The sequence below is a fragment of the Lygodium microphyllum genome, chromosome 7, assembly GCF_053477565.2.
Source record: "Lygodium microphyllum isolate KBCC chromosome 7, Lygodium_microphyllum_v1.1.10, whole genome shotgun sequence".
Lineage (NCBI taxonomy): Eukaryota > Viridiplantae > Streptophyta > Polypodiopsida > Schizaeales > Lygodiaceae > Lygodium > Lygodium microphyllum.
This window is the reverse complement of record NC_141141.1, coordinates 7,056,100-7,083,386: the sequence shown is the minus strand read 5'-3', so window position 1 is coordinate 7,083,386 and position 27,287 is coordinate 7,056,100. Positions and strand designations below refer to the sequence as shown.

The 27,287-nt window shown below is 41.2% G+C and overlaps 1 protein-coding gene across 8 annotated transcripts in view; it reads left to right on the top strand.

Moving 5' to 3' along the window:
• The window catches only part of LOC148033149 (RNA pseudouridine synthase 7-like), a 141,429-nt gene that overhangs the window by 86,259 nt on the left and 27,883 nt on the right, over window positions 1–27,287 (top strand). For 5 of the 8 annotated variants that reach the window (XM_087680982.1, XM_087680983.1, XM_087680984.1 and 2 more), the window contains 6 exons: window positions 3,992–4,069; window positions 4,873–4,973; window positions 5,948–6,035; window positions 15,955–16,077; window positions 16,218–16,300; window positions 18,564–18,630. In XM_087680982.1, coding sequence (XP_087537108.1) covers window positions 3,992–4,069; window positions 4,873–4,973; window positions 5,948–6,035; window positions 15,955–16,077; window positions 16,218–16,300; window positions 18,564–18,630 — 540 coding nt within the window. The remainder of the gene's footprint in view (window positions 1–3,991; window positions 4,070–4,872; window positions 4,974–5,947; window positions 6,036–15,954; window positions 16,078–16,217; window positions 16,301–18,563; window positions 18,631–27,287) is intronic. The other 3 variants (XM_087680989.1, XM_087680988.1, XM_087680985.1) reach the window with 1 other exon arrangement.

Here is a 27,287-nt window from a genome sequence, read left to right as displayed (position 1 = left end):
CGAGTGGATGCATTGTCTATGCATCCCATGTGAAAACCATGCAGGTCTCTAGCTATGCCAAAACATGAAGAAACAAAAGATTAAATCACTAGTTAGGAAAATAAGTACTTTGATAGAAGATTTTGGACGATCCAATAAAAGGGGAATGGTCTCCACTCCTCGAATTGGTGTTGAAGAGTTGTCACCAATGGCAATGGTACCCCCTCTAGATGGAGGTTTGAAGCCAATCTTGATGGTAGGTCATATGGAATGAAGCACCATTGTCCATGAGCCATGGCTTCTCTGATAAGGAAGAATCAAGCGCCGTGTTCTTGACCTCAAACAAATGGACAAAGACATATTTGGTAGTCATGGCCGATGTAGCCTTTGAATTCATGCTACCATCGTTGGCACAAGGCTTCAAGTGGGGGTACTTTTGTCAACACTTCTCAATAGGATGGGTGCCTTCCCCACAGTGTGGGCATTTAGGCTTTCCTTTCTTGTCGTCCTTTGTATCATACTGCTCCTTTTTTGGCCCTCTTGTGCTTCTTGTTGTCCCCTCTTGAACCTGTGGCAAAAGCTTTGGAGGAGTTGGATGCATCCGTTCCAATCTCCTTGTGTCGTGCATCTTGTTCCAGAATAAGTGAAGCAAGCTTCTTTTATGGAATAGTTTCTCGAACTCTGGAGGTGAGGAGATTGGTGTAGAAGACATCATATTTTGGAGATGGAAGGTAAGTGATGAGAATCATTGCTATAACCTTAGATGATATCATTTGGCCAAGGTATGCGAGTTGATCTTGTAACTCCTCCATTTTGGTGATGTAATCCTTAATAGGAGAGTCAACAAAGAGCATCCGTAATAGAAGGAGGGTCATCAACAGAGAGCACGTAAAGCTTCCTCTCAATGAAGATGCGGTGGGTAAAGGTCTTCAAGTGCTAAAGAGAAGATAACTTTGTCCAAATCTTTGCAACAGTTTAGATCTTGCAAACTTGAACAAGCATTGAATCTTGAAGAGAAATGAGTGGGCTCTAGAGCTGAGCTGATCCCAAAGAGCTGCCTAGTCTATAGTAGAACCAATACGAGGATCCTCCATTGGACAAGGTATTGGGGTAGTCACAAAGGCCCACAGATCAAAGGTATCCAATATACACTCCACTTTGTAGGACCAAAGGCAGTAGTTGGTGCTATCAAGTCGATCCTTCTCCAATAGCATAGGAAGAATAGGCACTTGCATTGGGGATGCTGGAATGGCCAATCAGGGTCCTTCAGTAGGAGCCTTGTTAGGAACATATAAAGAAGTGGTGAACAAGGGTGCTCCGTTCTTGTGGATTTGTCAAAGTGATGATCTCTAGATGATCGGTGCTTTGATGTGCGGTCTACTTCACATCAATCTTCACAATCTTCATGATTGGGACGGACTTTGTGTTTTGATTGACAGTAACATTGGTCTTCAGAAGATTGGATGGTTTTCGTGTTGGAGTCATTGGACCTATTGAGTTGGAAATCCATCTTCCTTCAAAGAATTTGCAACATACAAAACAAACTTCTGTGTTTTGAGTCTGAGCTGCCTGAACCGAGGAGAAATCAGCTACACTATTGTAACACAAGGTGTAGATGATCTGTACATGTTGAAGAAGGCCGGAACAGTGCAAAAAATCTGCATTCTTCATGACAAATCTGCACAAAACAGCAAGTAGGGTGTGGTCTCCTCTTCATACAACCTCTAGGTCCTCTCTTTTGGCGATGATACCATGTGAGAGTGTGCAATGGAAGAACACAATTATGAGGAAAGAAGGGAAAAGAGACTAAAATAAACACAAAGAATGGTGTTGAGAAACCACTTCTTTAGTTTACACACTTCATTTAGGGTTTCGCACTGATAGCCCCAAAAAGGGATGGTGTCCACATTGTTGTCACTTTTTTAGTGGGCACCTACATAGTGATGCGCCACCCTAGTCAGGTTATACCAATAAATAGGCCGTCACTCCATTCATTCTTACCCTCCTTTAGTTATTCTTTACCCCTCTTCTTCCGTCACTTCGACACTCTTCCTTCTTCACTCCACTGCTGCCCATACCCCTACTGGAGGACATCGTAGCTCGTGGTCACCCTTCCCTTTCTCCTTGGGGCGCCCTATTTCATCACTTGGGTCTTGCGTTTGGAGCCCTCCTAACTTGGCATCATCTTCTCCAGCATCGGCGCCAACTTTTTCCACTAAGGTCCAAGGTTCACTCTAGATTAGCACTTTGCTTTCTGGAGGCCTTTTTCCTGACTGGCGCCTCTTGCAGCTTGCGTCAACTATCTTGACCTTGGAGATAGCACCCACACCCTAGTGATAGCTCTTCTTTCTCTCCTGACATCATCACTTTTCTGCATTTGATTGTCTATGAGGCTGCTTTCACTTGGCGACCATCCGTGGCATCAATGGTTAGCATTCGGGCTGTTCTTGCTTTGCGTTTGCAGCTCATCTCCCCAGGCATTTGCGTTTTGCAGCCTGGTGACTTATCCATCATCTGGCCTCATCCTATTCCTCTTGGCGTCAGCTTTTGGGCTGTCATCATCTGCGTTTGGCAGCTCACTTGCATTTGGGATTTGTGTTTTGTTGTCCAGGCCACTCCTTGGCATATGAAGACTGCGGTCGCTCCCTCAATAGCTGGTGATCATCTTCCTTATCTCCGATGGCATTGGAGGACTCCGATTCACTCCCTCGACAATTGCCCTTCACCTTCTAGTTATTAGTTTGATGGCCCACTGCTTGGAGGATTGCATTTCACTCCCTTCATTGTGTAGATTTCCCACAGGTGCTACCGCCTAATTTAGATAGGATAGTGCAATCATCTTCTGAGCTTCGGCTCCCATGTATCAGCTTTTCTTCCAATAGCATGATTCAGTGTATCATCACTGTGTTCTTCTTGTGTTTTTGAGTTTCTCTTCTCTCTTAGTGTTTGTTATACACGCACAGTTTTTCTTGCAAAACTTAATGTCTCTTTGCACCATCACATATTTTGACAAATGGAAGAAGAAACCTGCATTAAATTCAATGGAATGCTGAATACAAAATGGATTGATTAGTCCTTGCATGCAGTCTGAAGCGTTAGTGAGGGTACCGGATCAGGTTGATGACGGAGAATGCACCAGATGATGGAGGAATAGGCCCTAGACCATCCTGGTGTGTGGATGGAGCTGCCTATGTCTAGAGTCCAAGAGTAGATCTTGTGAGAGATGTCAAAAAACATAGCTACAAGCTCTTTTATATGGTTGCATCTATGTCTGCCCTTGGGAGGGAGACGAATCAGCCCTGCTGAAAGGCTGTCTTAACGGAGAAGGTAAAGTTACTTTAGATGGTGGCTTTCAAGCAATTTGGAGCACATGGAGGATGCCAATTTGAAAAGCCCATTGGTTCAATGACGAAGGAAAGTAGATTCTTCCAGCCTGCACCAGCATGATCTTGAAGGGATCTGCTTCTGTTGAAAGAGCTGCATCTAGAAGTGTATGGTTATCCCCATCAGCTCCTTTGGGCAAGTGTGCACTATTGCGTATTGTTGCCTATGGAAAATCTTACCTCTGGAGGCCCAATGTGCTTGAAAGAACTCTTTGCACAATGTCCCCTTTCCAGGTCCAAAATATTGTTGAGGCCCAAAAAGACAACTCCAATCGCCTATCGTCAAGACAAAGCTAGAGCGGTCTTGACATGACCTCTAGTGTCCAAAGAGGGGTCAGCCTGGGAGATATCTTGTCCTTATGTTTATGTTTGTTTCTTGTACTTGGGGATTTTATGCTGTTAAAGGTGACACATTGTCCATGCTTTGGACAGCAGGCCATGTAGCAGGGGATTATGCTTCAAGAACTTTTCCCCACTGTTTTGTTTTTCATTTCTTGTTGTCACTTTTAGAACTGTGTACTAATGCGTAAAGGCTTCCTGTTGTTTTAATGCTTCAACAGTCTTAGCTTGCAAGCAGAGCCCAGTTTGTCATCTAAGCTTATTACTACGTGTGTTTACACTATATGCAGGTGAAACAGAGATGGGATATGAAGACCATTGTTGATCTTTTTGCAAACGAGTTTAGGCAGAGACCCCGTCAGTACTATGTATCCTCCGTCCTTTACTCCTCTTGGTAGTTAGATTGGGTTAAACTGCACATCACGAAGGTTAAATTGTGGAGTAATGTTCTTCGTAGTTTTTATGTGTCAAACTGTGTAGTTCAAAGGTGAAACTTGGAGTATTGTTTGCCCATATTGTAATATATAGAACTCAATATGAAACAATCAATAGACGATGGAAGAGATAATTAGGGAGGTTGTTCATCTGTATGTATAGAACGATTGATTAATGGTGTAAGTATTTTTGTGCAGTGATGAAAGAGATCCTTAGGGAAGTTGATTTATTTGTATGCATAGAGGAGTTGATTACGGAAGCAGGTATTTTTATGCGACATGTGTGAAAGGGAGGGGGGGTATGTGCTTCCTTTGAGGGAATGAACACTCAGCTGTTTTTCAATCTTTAATGGCCTACTTGGTGTTGTGACTAGTTGGTGAGTTCTTGTTACATTAGGAAAACTACTTCATAGCCAAAACCACCTATTCATAGTTCGTTAATTAGAATACTCAATATTTGTCATTTGGATGAAGATGTTTGTTCCGGCATACATAGACTTGTTTCTGTGGGGTTTCTGTAGGAACATTGCAGGATGCTTTTAGCTAGGCTCTGTTGCAGGTAGATCTCAAAATATTCAATTAATTTCCTATGCTTGTTCTTGGCGAAAGTCTGATATTTGTTAATTTCCTATGCTTGTTCTTGGCGAAAGTCTGATATTTGTTGCTGCTCCTAGAAAATAAACCCATTTTATGTAGTCTGGTTTTGTAAATTTCTTGTATATGATAATTGAATTCAGATTGAGGCAGTTGATTCAGGTCGAATACTTGTGAATGGGAAAGTGGTGGAAAATACGTACACAGTACGGAAATCAGAAACACTAAGTCACTTTGTCCATAGGTAAAAAGGATGAATTGCTCAATTCAGTCTCTTTTTGTGCTAACACGTGTGGTTGTTAAACTGTTGTTCTAATTTTGAAGAGAAACTGCTTACTTGACTATTGATGAAGTAACATAAGATGGATTTGCATAGATTATGCATGTTACTTACGGACATAGAATTTGGTAACAACCAGAATGTATTTTATGCTTGCTCAATATGTATAAACAGTACCTGTTTTACTGCAGCAAGCATCTTGAGATGCGTTTTTGGAAAACATAGATGTAAGGATGGACCCCATTTTCTCATAATCTTCTTCATTTTTGAAAACATAGATGTAAGGATGGTCACTGGAATCAGGTAACCAGGCTGCCCAATGTGGCTCCATGTGCAAAGCATGTGTGCATCCGCTCCACTATTTACCCACCATTTGAGTGTAGCCTGGAGGCCTAATCCATAGGGCCTGAAGTGCAGCGCTAAATTAATGCTGCAGTTACTTTTTGTAGCAATTGAAAGAGAATCTTCTTTTTTGTTGGCTGTGTGTTGTAGGTGCTTTCATTCTTTGTATCTGTCCTCTATCCTTGGTAGGGATGCTTTTTTCTGTGCCAATATGTTAATGTCCCAATTTTCTTTTGAACTTCTGCTGTATGAAACTAGGCTTGGGCAACTCGCTAGTAATTCTTCCAAGTTCATTGCACTTCAGTTGATACTTGTAACAGATCATAACCCCAGTGTGGGAATCACAAACTTAAGAGCCTCCTTCATCAACACAGTATCATCAACTTTTCTCTCATTAATTGAACTGGAAAATGAATAAGTCCATGAGGTAATGATAACTTATAAGCATCATAATAGAGGAGTTTACCAGGTAGGCAAGCACAGATTATGAAGAAAATGTGGTATTTCTTCATTGTTATGGACATGTGAATGCTGCTTGTACAGAAATCAACTGTTTCTTAGCATGCCATATCCTCAATCTGCTTTATTGATTCCAGGCATGAGCCACCTGTGACTGCTGGCTCAGTGGACATTCTAGAGTTGGGATCAGATGTGGTGACTGTCTGCAAACCGCCTTCTGTCCCTGTGAGTACCAATACATCAGCTATGCTTGGAAACATAAGCTAAGCACTGCAATTCTGGTCTTCTGACATTCTCTGATTTGTTTGCAAAGTTATTTCTGAAGGTTTGTCATCTTGTCAGCATTTTTCATACTCTTTTTATCTTGTGCCCTCCTCAGAGCTATTTATGTAGAAAGTGCAGCTGTTTGGTGAAGGACTCATATGGGTTGCTTTTGCAATTGATTAATGTTTCATAAAGATAGCTGTTCGGAACTGGAGGAGCATCTTTTTTTTTGTTTTTAAAGAGGAATAAGAAGGTTGTATTATAGACCAATTCAAGAAAGAAAGCAAACTTCATATGAGTCAACTAATTACAACTGGCATCATATCTGGTTTGTAACAATGGTAAAAGAAGTGAAACAAATTCTTTTACCAAAACTGCCTTGTCTCTAGCAGGTGGAACCCAGGGCTTTGCAGACATATGAACCAAAAGGAAGTAGCGTCTGGTAGGTGGCCTGGATCTGCAACTGTTGTGCTGAGGGACTATGCTGGAAGGTTGTCTGAACCTCTGCAGCTGCTGATCCTAATGATTTGTGATCCCAGGATGTATGTCTGGTATCACCTGTGGTGTGCTGAGAAATTCTCTGGTTTGGCCTTGATTCTCTGATGGGTCATGGCAACTAGTGGGCTCTGTGGATCTGGCCCCATTATCTGGTATGATGACATCCTCTTGTTCCTCACAGAACAGTTTGCATCAGAAGTGAACAATGAGTAGATTAGTGTTCTGCAATAGAACTTTCAGAGTCACAGCGGGACAGTTTTACAAAATTGGGACTGACGAAATATTTTGGAGATGTGTTAAAGGATGTCGCACTCTTGGACACACACCAGGCATAGTGATCCCAGACCCTGAAAACCAAATTTGCTCCTGTTAGCCTCCCTGTTTTCCTTCTAGCCTGTTTCTCTCTTTCCAACAACTATGACACCAAGGCATTTTTGGTGCCCCACTTTGTGAAGGGTGCGAGAGGAAGCACTCGGGTAGAGTGCGGGTCAAATGATGTGTATTCAGCAGTGCAGTGCAGAGAGAGAGCGGAGAGTCGAGAGATGGCTGTGTACCGGTGTGGTACACACAAAGAATAAAAGAATGTATTTATACTTAGGGTATGGTATACTTACACCCACAAGGGTGTGTTCACATGTGTAAATGAATATATACATGAGAGTAGTGTAAGGGCCTTTACACCCAACAACCTCCCACTTAAAGGTCCTAAGCGAGCCTTTAACCAACTCCCACTAGCTGAATGCAGTGCTCATGTTGAGCCTTTGCAAGACTTTTAGTGAGAACATCTGCAGGGTTATTCAGTGTTTTGATCGTAGTTAGTGTGACTAGACCATCATCTAGACCCTGTCTGATAAAGTGATACTGCACATCAATATGTTTCTTTCAAAGCTTCAGTGGCTGAAATATATTTAGCCTCAGTGGTAGAAAGTGCTACTATCTTTTGCAATCTACAGCACCAAGAAACTGCCCCACCGGTCAAGGTAAATATGTACCCGCTAGTAGACTTGTGAGTATCCAAGTCACTTGCCATGTTTGCATCACAATATCCCTGCATATCTAACATACCCTTTCCACAGCAAATACATCTTCTTTGTGTGCCCTTGAGGTACCGGAAGATGCATTTCACTTCTTTCCAATGTGCTTTGCCAGGATTTGACGTAAACCTGCTCACAACTCCCACTGTATGAGCAATGTCAGGTCTAGTGGCAACCATAGCATATATGAGTGACCCACTAGTTATCATCTTTTGGGCAATTTGCTTTGCTAAGCTTAAGTTTCTTATGAGAGAAATAAGAGCTGCTACTCTCTATCTCTTGTCACACGCATGCCCAAAATGTGTTCAGTTGCACCCAAGTCCTTCATGGAAAAGGCTGAATTCAACTGTCTTTTCAGTGCATTAACTTGGCTTTTATGCTTACCAACAATAAGCATATCATCCACATAAAGCACAAGTATTATAAGGCTTCCATCATAGCCTTTTTTATATATAAGCAGTGATTTGCATTGCTTCTTTTAAATCCATGTGAGAGCATGAAGGTATCAAACTTTTTATACTACTGTTTAGAAGCGTGTTTTAAACCATACAAGCTTCTCTTAAGCCTACACACCAAGTGCTCCTTTCCTGGCATAATAAAGCCTTCTAGCTGTTTCATGTATAGCTCTTCTTCTAAAAGCATTTAAATGCTTTGAGGCGGTCTTAGACTCATTAAGCTTTAAGTTGACTAACTTTTGCATGAGATGTACCTGAGATTGATAGTCGTATTCTCATACATAGCCTTGAGTTTCTCCCAAACTGCATAAGCAGTGGTAAGTTCCTTGATATGAACCAAGATATCATCTGTGATGGCCATTTTAATGTAAGTAATGGATTTTTAATTCATTTTAGCCGAATCCTCATTTGGCAAAGCAATAGGTTTATGTTTTGCCAAAGCATCATCACAATCTTTGAAAAAAGTATACCCTACATATGATCTTTCCAAAGATCAAAGCCATTGCCATCAAATTTAGGAATCTTAGAAAGATTCTTTGTGCTAGATGTAAATGCACTGCCAGCCATCTTCAGCAATAAAAGACTGCATTTAAATGCTGAATACTTTCAGCCAATGGCAAGGTTGCTGAATATAACAGCAAGTACACACACTTATACTTCGAAAAGTATCCAAAAAGTAGATATTTTGCTGCAATTTCAGTCCCAAGAGCTGATTACAGCATGTACATGAATCAAATCTGATACATACGCATAAATGACAGCTCCCACTTCAATAATACATCACCATAATGCTCAAATGCAATAACCCAAGTGCTGTATGTACCACTCTTTCACTGCATAATGAGCATTCAGCAATACATGTACCAAGGGAAGCTGCCCTTTTACAACATTTGATACATCCCAAGTCCAAATTTCTCCCACTTAGCACTGAATCTACTATGATTTCACTGTCAAAGTAAAAATTGGGTCAAAATGCATCACCGATGGGAAATGCCCCCAAAAATTTTGCAATAAATCTGCCCAAATTGCATTAATTCATCATCCTAAGTATCAAATCCGGGCAAATATTTCAGAAATTTCACAAATTCTGCAAAACCCCCAAATTTCGTGGTCCAAATGTGCACAAATCATAGTGAAATTGGCTCAACTGAGCAAAATTTCACTTGTATAAAAAAAAGCCCCAAAATTTTGAAGCGAATGCACACAATGTTTTCTATTTTTGGATCAGAACTGTTCTGCATTAGCAACATCAAATTTGGGAAAAGCCCCAAATTTTGAGGTATAAATTTGCACAGATTTGAGCCCTTGCTTGCGCGCGTGAACCCCCGTTAATGAACAGGTTGCTGAAAGTATTACAAAATGTCAAAAAGATTAAAAAGAAATGTCGAACGGCCCAGCCGTTGACCTGTGATGTGTTGCTTGCCGCTCGTCGCCTATTGGGACTGCGTCGTTGGTTGTGTCCATTGACGTGCCGCTCGTTGCTGTTTGTGCTTGTCGACTGCTCTCGATAGCTGTTGCCTGCCTCACTTGCGTATCATGATTGCGCCTAGTCTTCAATGTTGTTGCCTAGTCAAAAGACACGTCTTGTGACTCACACTAGCTATGTTAGCTGCGGTCTAGTCAGACCCATCAGTGATTGAGCTCGATTGCCTGTTGGCTCACACTCACACGCAGAGATTGACCTATCCAGTCCTCAAGGAGTGCGCACACTCTTGCCGGAGCTTTGATACCTATTTGAAGGGTGTGAGAGAAAGCACTCAAGTAGTGTGTACGCCAATCGAGGTGTATTCAGCAGTGCAATGTAGAGAGAGAGTCGAGAGTCAAGAGATGGGTGTGTACTAGTGTGGTACACATAAAGAAGAAAAGAATGTATCTATACATAGGGTACGGTACACTTACACCCGCAAGGGTGTGATTACATGTGTAAATGAATATATACATAGGAGTAGTGTAAGGGCCTTTAGACCCAACACTTTGGAGGAGAAATCAGAGGTAGAAAAATGTTACAAGCAGGATTATGGTGGCCAAATTTGCAACAGGATGTAATAGTTTACAGAAAACATGTGATGTATGTGAGAGGCTAGGATAACTGTATTGTACAAAATATCCCTTTAGGGCACCATGCCCCTGGAGTCCATGAATTGGGGCTTCAAATTGGCTTTAATGCACGTTGGTACATGGATTACTTCCCCAAATGTGTGGAGGTCGTTCCCTTGTACTCCTCTTTATAGGTAACCAAGTGACCATGGTTGCAGCTATCTAGTTGAGGAAGTAAGCAAATCAGGGTTGCAGAGCTCCTTGGAGAAGTCATGCAAGATTTGACCAGTACTTCTATACATCCTACATTGTAGGAAATGGGCCCAAACCATTTTAGTTGGCTTTTGGTATAGAGCAGTCATGGCCATGGAATTTGCTATTCCTACCTTGTAGATTGGTGTGGAGAACAAGTCCAAAAGGTGCAACTTGGTGTGGATACATAGGTGCACCTGTTGGAAAATCAGAGAAGATTGTGCAAAAATCAAGGTTTTAGCAACAACATGGTTTAGGGTTCACAATTGAGACAAGAGAGATAAAAGGTGCAAGTTTAAGGACTTGTGAAAAGCCTCAAACTTCTCACGAGGTAATGCCTTAGTGAACATTTCAGCCTCAAGCTTTGCAACAAGATGTTTAATATGTATAAACACATCAGATTTTGCTTTCAGCCCATACACCCATGTATACCGAGAGTGGTCATCAATAAATGTAACAAAGTAAAGATCACCTCCAAGTGTACGTGTGTCCTCATGGGCCCACAAACATCAGTGTGAATAAGCTGCAATTTATGGAACACACATTGCATCATCCTTTTTGAAGGCAAATTTGTGCATCTTGCCCAGAATACATCCCTTGCATGCATGAGGAGGTGGAGTTGTCATTGGAGGCAATGCATCTACAATATGACACCTCTGAAGGGTCATCAAACTCCCAAAACTCATATGTCCATAGTAGGCATGCCATAGCTTCACATTTTACATAGTGGGCAATGGAGTAGTGATTGCTAGAGCATCATGAGACCGTGCATAATAGGTATCCAATAAAAACAAACCCTTATACAGGGTCCTAAACAGCTTGAGTGCATAATCTGTCTCCCTCTCCCTGTCTTTGACAATGCATTTGTCATCCTCAAAGATGACTTGAAAGCCATGCTTGTTAAAAGCAGGGATAGACAATAAGCTCTTTGTAATGCTAGGCACAAATAAGACATCTAGAAGTATGAAGTCAGAACCATTTGTAGTAGTAATAGTGACTGTTCCAATGCCACAAACATTGTAACTACTGTTGTTCGCACATGTAACATGCTTCCAAGCATGGTTTGAATGCAAAGAGGAAAATAGACACTTCCTAGAAGTGATGTGCTTTAAAGCTCCATTGTCAAAATACAATGTTTGCTGCGTTTTAGCGGCATTAAATGCTGAATCAACCATTGAAAAAGCATAAATGCAAGTTAGAAATGCATAGTCTTCCTCTACAAAGTTGGTTGAAGTATCATCATCAATAGATTTGCTGGCCGGTGTCTCTTTTAGACAACCAAATCAGAGTTCTTTTTTCTCCTCTTTGGCGAATTTCTTACGACATTTATCAATATAGTGACTTGGCTTCTTGCAATAATGACATTTCCCCTTCTTTTTAGACTTTTCTATGTCTTGGATAGCCTTATTTGATGGCTATCTAGCATCACCCTTTTGCTGATTTTTTACATTTTGCTTGACTTGTCCTTTGCCTTTGAACTTGGAAAGCATAGCCATATCTTCTAAACTCAATGCCATTCTTCCAAGTCTATTCCTCTTGCAACAAGAGGAATTCCAACTCCACAAATGTAAGGGGTTGCTGCTCTTCCCTCACAGACAACATCAAAGAGGTGTGGAAACCAAGATACGACTCTGGAAGAGAGTTGAGTGTGATGTTTACCAATTCAGTATCGTGAATGATTTCATCCACATTGAGCAACTGCTTGCGCAAATCTTGTATGTGAGAAAGGTGATTTGTCATGCTATTATCCTCATCCATGTTCACATTGGCCAACTCTTTACGGAGATAAGATATTCTGGCCTCGTTATGTGCTGCAAATATACACTCAAGTATATCCCATGCTGATTTTGAGGTTTACAAGACCGGATATGTGGAATGATCGATCTTTTCACTAACAAGGCAATCAAAGAAAGTGCTTGTGCATCTTTTGAGTCCCATCTCCTCTGATTCTTGGTAGGAGGGGAAGGAGGGGTAGCATCACTAGTAGCCTGTCCTCTAGCGTTACGCTGAGACGTTTGAGATAGAAGACCTCTTGATCACTGCAAATCACCTGCAACATAGTCCCACAAGTCCTTCGCTCTACAAGAAGGTTGCGGACCATAAAACTCTACAATGGGTAGTTTGATCCATCAAGTTTGTCCTTCTGAGTGAGGATACCAAGGATGTTACTCTAATCATTAGTCCCCTAACATGCCATGTTGTTAGTAATGGACAAAAATCTGTAGCCAAAAACTTTTTTGTTGAAGTATAGATTGTAATCCTCAAAGTACCAAAAATCCCCTCCAGATTATGCAACAAGTATCAAACTGCACACAAATGCTAAAGTGTGTCCAATTTGACCCAAATTGGCACTTAGCCAAGAAATAACAGCAATGCACTATTGTACCATACCTACCTCATACGGTGCGTCCTCAAAAGTACAAATTATAGCAACTTAATGTTGATTCTTACCAAAATTTACCAAAATTTCTCAAATTTTTTTGCTCAATCTAATTGTAACAGCAATTAAATGTTGCCATACACCTTGTTTGCTACCTTGAAATGTGTGTCGGACAAAAGCTCCAAATTTCTTCCTAAAAATTTAAAGAAACCGAAGAAATTTGTACCTTATAGCTTGAATTTTTGTAGTAATGTCACCTCGAGGTGCGTTCCAACAGCAAACAATAGTTGGAATTTGCCTCTTGATGCATGCCAAAGCCTCTAGGACAAAGAGCTTCAAATTTCTTGCATAATGTCGATGAAATTGTGCAATGTTGGCATTTCCAATGAACATTCGCATGTGGGATTGGAAATTTAGCAAAAGCCCCAAAATTTTTGGTGGGAATGTTGAAGAAATTGTGAAATTTCTTCGAATTGGTTGTCAATTTGAACTTTGGGAGTGAAATTTGATGAAAGCTACAAATTTTGGGCGGCACAAGCTGAGATTTGGAAAGAGATAGCCAAAATGAATGGGAAATTGCAGAAATTTTGATAAAACCCCAAATCTGAAAATTAGGGTTTTTGCACTTTTTAGGCTTTGCAGAAAATCGCAGGTAGCAGGACTGAGAATATGACGGGCAAAGGTGACAAAGTAAGGGGTAGAGTTGAAAACAGCAGCAGCTCCTCCAAAACAATAGCTCCTCAGTCTGCGTGTGGGCTACCTATGGGACTGTGTGTAGGGCTGCGTGCAGGTTGAAAACAGCAGCAACTCGTCCTTCTCTTCCTTTGGCAGAGAGCTAGATGACAGCAACAGGACCTTAGGTGGGGTGGCTCTGGTTGACGGTGGCTGAACTGAATTTGCGCATAGAACCTTTCTTTGATACCAAATGTTGGAAAATGACAACTAGCTATGGAGGAGAGAAGAGAGAGGCAATGAGAGTGTGCTATAGCAAAAGAGTAGAATGTACTTGCTGAACGGAAAAAATAAGGATGAAAGGTACAAGATAGGTATAAGATAGACCTAGCCCTAACTCAACTAGAGTTAATTGACTCTAACTCTTAACTCTAAGAGTGGTGACACAACTTACAACTTTAGTTGTGTTCACACTAAGAACTAAAAAGAACTAAAGAATAAAACATTCGGCACTGCCCATAGAATTGGCAAATTCTAACACAATGCAGCCTGTGAACAGTAGGCCACCAGGCTGAATTCAGCCTTCCTGGGTGAGAGCTAACGGCTGTCAGCAGCAAGTAGGGTAAAAAACCCGTGCGGGAGGCTGGAAACAGACACCTAATGGATGTGGACAGCAATGTGCAGCTTCAATTGAGATGTCTTCCGGAAACACGGTGTGGGTAGTGAAGCTAGAGGGCTTGGAATGTGCAAAAACGAGATTGGGCTGAATGGAGGGCAGCAGCTTATAGGAGTTTGGTAGTTGGTACATGGCTCGCGGTCATGGTATGGCCCCACTCGCGAGATATGGTGAATTAGAGGAGACTTAGAGGCAATATCTATTGGATTGTCCCAAAGCTTGGGTGTGGAGGAGAGCCCTTGGATGGCCTTTCATGGCTCAATAGAGACTATTGGTGTGACCTAGGAGGCAATAGCTTGGGCCATGGATAGAGGGCCAATATGCAGATATGAGGATTTTTAGAGGGACCCTCATTATTGGCCAACATTCGAGTAGGATGATTACTTGAAGGCATAGTGGACCTAGGGACATTGTCACAAAGAGGAGCTGATTGGTAGTATCGTTGTTTGGTACATTTAGAGTGTGAGCTGTAACCATGCTATTAACATCCAAGATTTTTCCATTGTATAGGCTCTTTCTAGCATTGGATAGAGATCATCTATATTCTTTGTAGGAGACGGGAGAAGCTACAGGGTGGTCCTAAGAGAATAAGGAGGAGAGATGCTTTCATGTGAACATGGGATTTTCACACGTTGTTTCACCTAGTCCCTCATACCATATGGCATTATGGCCCACCAAATCGGTTCACACAAGCATCGTATTTGTGGGGTGCTTAGTTGCTCTTTATAAGGCCTTTCATGGCTCAACAAAGACTATTGTTGTGATTTGGGGGGAAATAGCTTGGGTTATAGAAAGAGGCCCAACATGTGGATGCTTGGATTTTCAAAGGAGCCACTCTTTTCTCATCATTGTCTAGCATTTGAGTAGGATGATTACTCGCAGGCAAAGTGGACTTGGTGACAATGTCAAAATGAGGAGCTAATTGCTAGTATTATTGCTTTGTATATCTGGAGTGCATGGTTTAACCATGCTATTGATCTCCAAGATTTTTCCATCATAGAGACCCTTTGCAGCATTTGGACAGAGATCATCTACACTGTTTGTAGATAGGAGAAGCTGCAAGATGGTTTTGAGAGGATGAGGAGGTGGAGAGATGATTTCATGTGCACATGGGATTTTGGCATGTTGTTTCACCTACTCCCTTGTATGATTTGGCACTCGTAACCTGCCAAATTGGTTGTTCACGCAAGCAGTGTATTTATGATGTGCTTAGTTGCTCTTCATAAGGCCTTCTTTGTAAGCCCTCTGCCCCACCCGCAAATACATAGTACCAAGAAAAGCATTGTAAACAGTGGCTAAGTACATCATAGATATGATGGTTGAGTGAATAATTGATCAGATCGGCTATAGTTCTCACCATATGAGGATTTAGGTGAAAAAAGGTGCCAGAATCCCATGTTCTTGGTTTGTTAACATTGTTTGATGTGTGTTTATTCATGTAGGTTTCTCATGTGCAAAAGAAGTTGCTTGTGGCTCATTTTAATAAGCTAACTGCATTGCCTTTTCATCAATCAAATAATAATATTGATTTTGGTATGCATGAAAGGCTAACAATTAATGCTAATGTCAGGTACTTCTCCTTTAAACCTATATTACCCTTGGTTTGTCAATGTTCTTAAAGTTCATCTTTGTGTTATTCATGTAAATCTCTTGTGTACAAAAGGTCCACGTGGCTCAGTCAAATGAGCTCATTGCATTTACTCAAATAATAGTCCTGACTTTGGATTGCATAAAGGAACTGGTAGTCACTACCAATGCCTGTTATGGGTCATAGATTGGTCTCCAATGTTCAATAGGGTTGAAGTTCTGAGTATTGTGTTTGCATTAGCTTCTCAAATATCTGATGATCTAAAGCCCACAAATACCTGCCTTGCAGGTTCATGCTTGTGGACAATATCGGAAGAACACCGTCCTTGGAATTTTACAGGCGGAGCATCAGCTTGGACTTCTTTATCGTATCCTGCATTTCTGCTCATGGGGAATCTGTGTAGCTATCCATGTATCCTTTCCAGGAAAGATCTAAAAATCTTGTTAATGTTTAGTTAGTCTTTAGAAGCTGTCATACCAGTGCTCACATGATTAAGTTTTTGCTGGAATGCCATGAATATATTTTGTAGTATCCTTTAACAGTGATGTTAGCAATCCATCGCCTTGATCGCCTGGTGTCTGGTCTGCTTATTCTTGCAAGGAATGCTCACACAGCCGATCGCTTTCGCCAAGAGGTCAGATATATTAATGTGCAGACAATCTGTAGGTATTGTTGCTTAATGTAGGGCAAATACAAGGATTTGTTAGCTGCCAACCATCATTCATTATTTTTGGAAGTATTTTCTCTTACTCTTGAAAAAATTCCTCCAACCAAGGCAATCTCATGGATTGTATAGAATGTTCATTATTATTTCTGCCAGCTTGATGTGCTAAATCAAGTTCAATAGAACTGTTTATAATTTTTGGTTCCACTTCATACATAAGAAGTTGTGAAAATGAACAATGGAAGCGGAAGAATCACAATCATTGAGCACTGAGAAGAATGAGCAGTGAAAGAGATAGCACACTAAAACAGTGAATGAATGGTAGTGGAATCCATAACACAATACATGAGATTGTATAGAATGTTCATTATTATTTCTGCCAGCTTGATGTGCTAAATCAAGTTCAATAGAACTGTTTATAATTTTTGGTTCCACTTCATACATAAGAAGTTGTGAAAATGAACAATGGAAGCGGAAGAATCACAATCATTGAGCACTGAGAAGAATGAGCAGTGAAAGAGATAGCACACTAAAACAGTGAATGAATGGTAGTGGAATCCATAACACAATACATGAGATGTACTGCACAAACCACACTAGTGAACAGCATGTGTAATGACTAGAAGAGCTCCTATCTCCCTCTCTCCAACTAGATGTGATTTGATACAACAAGAATGGAGGAGTGGAGTATAGATATGATTGAGGATTAGAACCGAGACCAATGAGCAGCTTTAAATGGGCCTCCCAAGTACCGATAAAGCATACAACAATGACAAGTGATGCTTGAAGTACCTGAATGTACAAGCATCATAAAAAATACTCCAAGTCTCTAGTTCTGGGTCATGACTCCCAATCTAGGAGATATCTAAAGAGGCACCAAGTTGAAATTGATCATACTCGAACCTTGATTATAGAAAATGGACATAGCCTGATCTCTATGTTTGTCGTGAACAGCCATACTGAAAGCACACCGACCATGGACTCTGCTTCAGCTAGACTGCCAAGGTGTCATGACACCCATGTAGGAATTGACTAGAAGCAAATACTGCTTGCTATCTAAACCTCCCACCATGGACTGAAAGTCAAACCAGCTCCGGGATTTGATTTATCATATGATGTTGATGCATGTAGAGAGCTTAGAGCCTCCCTCAAGGTCCATTATATCATATATGTGTGTTTGGCAGACATCAACATGACCTATCTCTACCCTCTGACAATCATCCCTCTTTGGACCAGAAAAACAAGAGAAGTGCCACTCCACTACTATAGGATAGGGACATCCTTGCTCCATGCAAAGACATGCATTGGACGAGAATAGGTGTTGCAAATTGCAATAGAGAAGATTAGAGAAGTGCCTATATGGTATTTCGGGTATGCTATATGTTTATTGTGATGTCTAGCATTGATGTATGAGCCGGGATATGGTTATGATATGCTTTGGCACTTGGATTTGAGTTACATTTGATGTACTTGGGCTTTGGTCAGTTGCTTTGAGGTTCCATGCTTTCTCATTTATGGGTATTGAAGCTTCATTGGACAATGCTGTTGAATGTAATTGTAATGCGCTTGGGCTTCCTAGATGCTTTGATATATATGTCTTGAGCTTTATTTGCTCACTTTGCATTCCGGATTCGCTTCTAGTGGGAGATGCTTGTACTTGGTAGAGCTTGGTTCTTTGAGACAATGGGACTCTTGGTTCATGTTCATGCTCTTTTGTATGCTATTGGATACAGTTGCCCTTGCTTGTGGGCTAATTTGATTCCGTATGCTTTGGACACCGCCACTTATCTCTATCAATAGTTTATCAGTGATGTATATGCTTATGGAATGTATGGTTTATTGACACTTTGAGTTTGTGATAGTCTTTGATACTGGTGGCCTATGCTTAATCATTCCTAGTTGCATTTTTTATATCACGACTGCTACTCGGATATCCTTGGCAGTGGAAGCTTTCTTTCTTGGCTATTTGCCAACAATTATATTGACATATACTGTTGTCTTTATTTTAGCATTGTTGTAATTATAGTTTTCAGTATTGTCTTGAAGAGCAGACTTTATACTTTGGTAGTTTGTTGCTTGCACTTGGTGGGTAACTCTATACTTTGGTATTTCCTCCTGTTTTACCCTTGTTTTGGTTGAGTTTTGGGGGTTGAATTGCAGTCATTTATAGCAGCCCATTCTCTTGGATTTTGCATTGATATATTGTCATTATGGTTGGTTCTTCGAATGATAGTGTTGTTTTCAATATTGAAAAGCTTGATGGCACAAATTTCACCTATTGGAAGATGCGGATATGGCAGGTATAATTTGTAGTCATTTATAGCAGCCCATTCCCTTGGATTTTGCATTGGTATACATCATTATGGCTAGTTTTTTGGATGATAATGCTGTTTTGAATATTCGAAAAGCTTGATGTCACAAATTTCACCTACTGGAAGACGCAGATATGGCAAATATTAGCTCAAAAGAAGTAGGTTAGGTTGTTGAAAACCAAGAGTGTAAAGCCCGAAGGCATGGATGGGGATGATTGCGATGTGTTGAATGAGCTACCACTCTTATACTATTGTTGTCTAAACATGTTTACTTCAATGTTGTTGCACCTAAGGATAATGCTTAGTAATTATGGAAAAAGATATGCAATCTTTATGACATGCAAATTTCTGTATTACATATGTATTGGTTGAAACAACTTATGGATCTTCGCATGAAGGGACTAGTGTGTTTAGACATTTGAATGAATTTCATTTGATTTTTAGCTAGTTGTCTTTGCAAGGCATTGAGGTTCAGGATAATCTACCTCCCTTGTTCTTGCTTGTGACACTTTTCGAGTTATGGAAAACTTTCTGCATAACCATGCGTGCTAATATACCTGAGGATGGCTTGAAACTCTAGGATGTTGAGGGTGCTTTACTCATAGAGGAGATAAACAAAAAGAATGTGGACGCAGCTTGTACTTCTCATGCATCAACTATTAGGGGAAAACACAATGGTAAGAGCGATAATGACCATTGTGGTAGAGAGGCCTCAATCTCGCGGGTAGTCTTATAGTAAGTCCTATGGTCGTAAGTCCTCTTTGACATATCATTATATTTGGCCAGAGTGTCATAAAATGCGCAATGATAAGGGTAAGAGAAAAGCAATGGCAAAGTGCAGGAAAAGTTTGATTATCGTAGAATTGTTCCTACTAAGTCTAGTGTAAAGATTGAAGAGCTAAATATATTGTAGCTAGAGTCAAATGATGAGTATATCTTAGTATCTTTCTCTCTTGACGCTTCTCAGTTAATTGATACTTCATTTATATATTCTTAGTGTTGGCTGCTTAATTTTGGGGCTTCTTTTCATGTTGCTTGCGTAGGGATTGGTTTGAATCCTATCGCAACATGTCATATTTAGAGAGACTGGGAAATGACTTGGCATTGGATATTATTTGCATTGGAAATGTATGGCTGCACTTTTCTTCAGGTAGCTCTTTTACTTTGCATAAGTATGTTATGTATTGACTTTGACCAAAAGCCTTCTATCTATTGGACAATTGGATGATGTAGGCTATGTTGGAAAATGGTAGCCAGCTATGGAGAGAGAGAAGAGAGACAATGACAGCAAGAGAGTGAGCTGAAGCAAAAAAAGAAGAGTGTACTTACTAAAATGAAAGATAGAGTGAAAGTACAACTTATGGTTAGGTCAAGGATTGACCTAGCGAGCCTTCCACCAACTAACTAGAGTTAGGTTTATTTTACTCTAGAGCAAATTGTATGTCCAGCCTTGTGTTGCCTAGGTAGATAAGACATTCAACTGTTGGAGCATATGTATGGATACCAAACAAGTCATTGTCATCATGCAATGACAACTTCAGTCTAGGTTTCATTGGTGTACAAACTAGCTTGCGATCCAAACCCCTCAAGTTACCATTGTAACTTGACTGTGAAAATCCAATGCCTCTAGCATCGTAAATGAACTAAATGCCTAAGTAATAGTGCAAAGACCCTAAATCTAACATCTCAAATGTTTGCTGCTGCAAATTTTGTTTGAATGTTGAAATCTGATTAGCATGTATCCTTGTAAGCAAAGATCATCAACATATAGACATATAACCAACAAGGATCCCCCTCTTTACATATGTAAGGGGTAGACTCTGATTAGCTGTTTATGAACCCTTGGCTGAGTAAAAAGGCATCAATCTTTGCATACCAAGCTCGAGGAGCTTATTTCAAACAATATAAAGCCTTTTTCAGCTTACAGACCAAGTGTTCGGATCTCTCAACTGCCAAACCAATGAGCTACTGTACATACACTTCTTCTTGAAGTTCCCCATGTAAAAATGTAGTCTTTATATCAAGTTGATGCACAATCCATCCAAAATGGGCAGCCAAAGCAACCATAAACCTAATGGTAGTCATGTGGAAGGTAGGTGCAAATGTCTCCTCATAGTCAATGCCTTTCTTTTTTGCGTAGCCCTTGGCCACAAGCCTAGTCTTATATTTGTCAATGGATCCATCTGCATTCCTTTTCAGCTTATAGCCCCACTTTGTACCAATGGCTTTCTTCCCAACTGGCAAAGACACTAAATCCCATGTTTGATTCTTTATGATGGAATCAAACTCAGCTTGCATTGCTGCCACCCAATGCACACTATGTTGTGCATCGTCAAAACATTCGGTTCCTCATCATCAAATGTATCTGCTGCCATAACAAACTCCATGGTATGTGCACCATAATGCATACGAGCTTGGCTTCTAGTACGACCAGCAATAGGAGCATCTAAATGACAATCTTTCATAGTCTGAAAATACTATCTAGGCATTTGCCTAGCCTATTGATTGTGTACAAGCTCGTGTTGAATTTCAAATTTAGCACCTTGGTGAATATTCTGATCAGTGATGGGCTGATATTCTACATTACCCATGGAGCAGCTGGCTGAATATTAAGTTCACTTGCTGGAGCTTAAGCTGTATCACCAAAAGAAATGGGCAGTAGCCCTTCAAATACATCACTAGCAACCTGATTTGTGTCAAAACTAGCAAGGGATAATTCTAATTTTTCATCGGGAACCACATCCCTATTGACAAATTCCTTTTTAGAGATAGGATCATATAATCTATATCCTTTGCTCTCACTGCTGTACCCCACAAAAATGCATTTGACAGCCTTGTTATCCAACTTTTTTCTAAGTACCTTGGGAATGTGTGCATATGCAAGACACCCAAAAGTATGAAAGTGTCCAATAGAAGGTTTCTGGCTGTTCCAAGCCTCAAAAGGCGTGATATTCTTTAATGCTTTGGTGGGGCATCTATTCAAAACATGGCAAGCACACATAACTGCTTCCATCCAAAAACTGTGGCAAGCTCTTTGCTTTCAGCATACATCTTGCCATCTCCATGAGTGACCGATTCTTCCTCTTTGCAACCCCATTCTGTTGTGCAGTATAAGCAATAGTGTACTGATGAATAATGCCATTTTGCTTCAAAAAAGAGTTCAGCATAGAGGACATGTATTCCCTCTCTCGGTCCGAATGGAGAGTCTTCATCCTGCAGCCACATTAGTTTTCAACAAGTGCTAGAAAAGCCAAAAATGCATGAGTTTACATGCCCCATACAAGCATAACATAACTCCGCATGTGAGATAGTAGGAGTAAGAGTGGACGCTAGATAGACCGACTGATCAACTGAAAAAGCATCCAACTCATATAACCCATGACATAGAGTGCCAGTCAAAACCAAAGTCATGTGTTTCTCATCTCTCACCATGAATTTGTCATCATCAAAAGGTGACCTACAAACCATACCTTGCTAAAGAAGAAATATATAATAAATTCTTCTTTATACATGGTACAAACAAGGCATCTTGCAAGCGGAGAATAGAGCCATCAATGGCTGTCAACACAATCTCCCCAATACCTCTAAGAGGGTATGATGCATTGTTGGCACACTATACAGACTTGCCAAGCAGGGCTATAATAACAAAAGCAAACAAATTTCTGCGAGATGTGATGTGTTTGGAAGCACCAGTGTCAAAAAACCATGCGCCCGCATCCTCAGTAGAGCCAAATGCTATATCAGCCCAAGAAGAGTCATAATTGCATGTGTAAAAATAATAGTCCTTGTTTGCAACAAAGGACGCGGACTCAGTAGCAGTAGAAGGTGCATCAGAAACAGACATCCCTGACTTCTTCTCCTCCTTGGCTATGTGCTTTCTACACTTAGTGATGTAGTGTCCTGGCTTCTTGCAATTGTGGCACTTACTGTTCTTGGCTTGCGTGCCCCTTGTTTTTGATTGCCCTGTGAAGTGTCTGAAGTCCTAGATCTCTACGGAGCATTGTTTGCTTGGCTACCCTCGTCCTTTTGCCTTGCCACAAAAGCTTGCTCAGAGACTATAACATCCACACCATTGTTCTTTCGTGTGTGCTCTTTCTCTAAGAGTAAACTGATCAGCTGAAGAAAAGTGAGTGGCTGTGGGAAAATCCTCATGGTGAGGCCATATGAAAGGCCAAGTATGAGGTGGCAATGAATTCAAGGTAGTAGATATCAACTGCGCATTTGAGTACATTCATAAGTTGCTCAGGCAAGTCCTGAATTTTGTTTAGATGATCCTACATAGAATCACCCTCATCCAGCTTCAATGTCTCAAGCTCTTTCTTTAAGAAAGAGATGCGTGTCTTATTCTTGCCAACAAACATATACTCTAAGCTCAGCCAGGCTTCTCGTGAAGAAGCTGTAGACTGAATGCGAGGGATGATAGACCGTTGAACTGCCAATGCAATCAGCGACAAAGCCTGTGCATCCCGTGTATCCCATGCCTTTTGTATTGCTGATCTTTGGAAAAGTGGGTGAGTTGGAGCAAGTTGAATATGTTGAGTTGCCCATTGTCCATGTCCTCCTGGAGGAGGAATAGCAAGAGCCACAACTTTGGGCCTAACTTCTTCACCACTGACACAATCCCAAAGATTCTTCACAATCAACACATTCTTCATTATGAAGGACGAGAGGGTATAGTTGTTGCCATCCAACCTATCCTCCTTGGATATGTAAGTAAATACATCACCTCCTTGATTTGCCATGATAAGTAATTCTAATCAGAGAGAAAAAGAGCAATGTCTGAAGCTGGACGAACCTGGAAATCTCAAAATTTCAGGAAATTACAACAAGTGCTTTGCTGTAATTAGCAAATTGAAGCACACTTTGTCAAAATTGTCTGAAATGCACGCTGTCCAAGGTGCAATAAATGCTCAGAAACACTGGAAATGCAAAAGCCTCAAAATTTCTTGTCCCAAAATGCTTAAAATCAGTCTATTTCAGATTGTCACTGATGTACATGTGTCAATCACTGAGTTGACTACAAAAGCCCCAAATGTTTGACCCAAAATGCATAAGATCTTTGTTGTAATTGTGTCCTAGACACGTACTGGAATTGAGAACGCCTGCCCGGGCAACAAGCCCCTTCTCGAGAAGCGAATCTGAATTAAAAAATAAAAGAAAACTTTTACCTCCGATTCTGAGCTGTGGTGGTGGACCTGCGTTGCAGGTAGCAGCTCGAGGTTGAGATTTGGACTTGTGGGTGCAGCTGGAGGTCGAGCTGTAGGCGGAATGGCTGCACAAGGGATGGTCAGAGCAGCTCAACTGGCAGGCAGGCTAGGAGAGGCGGCGACTCTGTGTGGTGGGGTGGGCGGAGCAATTGGAGGCAGGTGCAGGGATCTGGCTCTTGTGGTGGCGACGTACAGGACAAAAGTGCTACCTAGACTGGCGGTGCATGCAAGGCACTGGGGCAGGTATCATGTAGGGTTTGGAGGGCGGACAAACTGGTTGGTTGGCAGACTGCTCTGGTGTGAGTGAAGAGAGAGTGTAGAGTGTGGGAGCACGACACCCAATGCAATAATCTGAAGTGTAAGATTTAAGTATAAAGTACAATCCTTAAATCTTAGGGTTGTAAGAGCGTGTTCACAAGTGTAGAGTGTGAAACACGATAAGTGCCTAAAACTGTGTAACATAGGCACATAAAATAAAAGGAATAAATTTGGGGGAAAAAACCTCTCATACGGAGAGTAAAAAGTGCCCCAGTGTCCTACCGAAGATCACTGATACTCCTCTATGACCGCAAGTGTGAGTCAAACGCAACACAATACAGTGGCTATTGCAACTACTTGGATAGTCCAATGGTTCTCCACCCACATGAAGTCATTCCTTGCATCTCAATCACAAGAGAGGTCTCTCTTAGGGACTTACATTGATAAGAGACCCCTTTGACCTCATGAAGGTCGAGACTTACCTGTTGACCCCGTCTAGTAGTTGATCACATTTTGTGAAACACCATAGTGTATACAAAAGGAAGGATGAAGGGAGGGAGGACCTTTCTTGGAATGGCACTTGCTTTACACTTGGACGCTATTTTAATGAACTCAATAATGACCATCATTGTAGTTTGGTGATCCTCATGGGTTTGCACTATTTGTATGCCAAGGAGATGTCTCTTGGCCACATCTATGCGATCACAACAAACTTAGGTGGAGTTGGACCCTCATCCAAGAGTGTGTAGGGGGGTATGGTGATGGGGCGAGCGCGTTGATGTAGGCAATTGGCTTCAATATAATGACCATAATGGGGTTGAAGGTTATGTTGGTGGGGTAGCATTGAGGGTATGTCACAGTAGTTGTCGTAGTGGTCAATCCCTTGAGTGGACTCACTGAAGTGCTTGTTTTGCCTTTGAATGTATGTATCCCTACTCTCTCTCCTCAATTGTAACTCTATAGGTTCATACCACAATCATTGGATGAGATAGTGTTAGGACAACTATGGCTAACTACTCTCGCCTTCGATTGTTCAAGATAGTTTACTCCTTGACCCTTGAAACAACCACTTGATTGTCTTGCGCACAAGGCATGGCACATCCACCTTGCAACAAAGCCTAGATGAACCTTACTTTCTCAGCCTCAAGATGATATTGCCCCATAGATTCAATAAAGCAGTTGTGTTAGCTCAATGCAATCCCTCAAGACAAAGATTGCCGCGATCAACTCCAAACAAATCCCCTTTATCAAGTTGAGACATAATTTTCCTCTCTTTTTGAGACAAGTTGTCTCCTTCACTCAAAACAAGTTGTCTCCCTCTTAGGACAATCATCATGGGTTCCTTCTCAATGCTTCATGCTACCTCCTTCTAATGAGTGCTTTCCAACACTATGGTTGCATTGAGTGCTTTAATTGGTGCTTTTTGTGTTGCTTTTGCAAAGGGTATCATTTTTGTATCGAGTGTCAGGCTCTTGCTTTTTCACGTGCCGCAAAAGCCTACATTTGAGAAAATAGAGTCACACCACACAAAACCAATACCTCGACACAATCATGGGATGTTAGATTGCTTCGATCCGCATCATTCAAGTGTCTCTATGTGAGACGTTGGGGGCACTCAAGACATAGGGGTCATGGTGGTACTACTGAAGGCATAAGGCCTAAAGTGCGATGGCCTCTCAAGATGACACCCCATCTTCACTTGCTAATTCTGCTCACTCAAGGCACAACGGTCACCTATCGTGACTCTTGTTCACCAACTTGAAGCTAAGCCCCATGGGCATTAACTTAGCTGAACCCCATTATCACCAACTCAAGACATTATTCTAGAGACATTTGGCACAAGGTTGCAATACTGTCTTATGCTTTGCCCCACTTGAGGCATCGTGAAACCAACCTGCCTTCTTAGAAAAGACGGTAATTGCCTAATTAAGCACTTAACTACAACAATCAACAAATGAATATAACTTGAAATGCACAAATTACCTTAATAACCTCGGACATTGGACACCCTGTTGGGCCCAAAAGTGGCACCCCTTTCGGTATTTCTTTAGCTTGATTGATAAAGGAATGAGTACAAGTTGAGATTCACAATCCCGTTGCTGTTCCAAAAAGCCTTTTTGCTGTAGCAACAATCAGAAATCAATTCGGGCCAGTTACCCCTTGATTTTTCACCAAGGACTTGGACAAATGGAGCCACCAGTTGGCCAAATGCTGCCCTAAATTACAATGAATGGGCTGGTATCTGAATTCCCTGACAATTACACAAATTTCAGGTGCTGAATTCAGTATACGCTGCCTTCACCAATTGGCCTGGGTCTCGAGGTGGTTGTCAAACCCTAGTTTCTGCAGAAATTTAAGGCTTACAACATAGATCTCTCTATTGTCCACCAAATTTGGCTGAGATTTGCTCAAAATGGTTGAGATTTCCTAAGAATGGATTGGAAAAGGTGAGAGAAAGCCAAGATGAGAGAGAAATCTGATTTTCTTCGAGAGAAAACCCTAAAATCTGCTGCCTATTGCCTGCTCTAGCCTGTATTTAAAGGAATCACCTCTACTGCCAAGTTTTCTTAGTTTGCATGGGCATTTTTGCCAAGTGGCAGCCTTCTAAACCCATTTTTCAGCATTATCCAACCATTTAATTAATTTTCAAAATAAATAATCTTGAAAATTAATTTCAGCCCTTCTGACTCTACCCAAAATTAAATGTGTCCATCTATAATTAAATTGCCTAGGCCATTTGCAACCCGGAGTTGTCCCCAACCTTTGTTGACCCTTAAATTGGCATTAATTAATTAATTAATGCTAGTTCCTAGTGTCACCACTGACATTGATTGGCCAAATAACTGTCCCAGGGTCAAAACTGACACCAATGGACCCCCAAAGCCTAGCTGGCATAACTTATTACAACTTTTGCCTTTGACACCCACCACTGCATCCTCGGGGCCCTTGGCCTGCTACCATTAAATAATTGCCATGTGCATCACATGTGCTAAATAACCTTGCACATTTGATTAATAACTTAATCAAATGTTATCAACAAGATTAAAGCATCTCAAAATTGCATGTCCTCGTGACAGACCTCCCCCTTGAAACCCCTGCAATTGTCCTGAATTGCATTGCATTGTGCCAAAGGAAAAGCATACTGCACAGGAATTTCCATAAGGCATCAGAGTCACAACA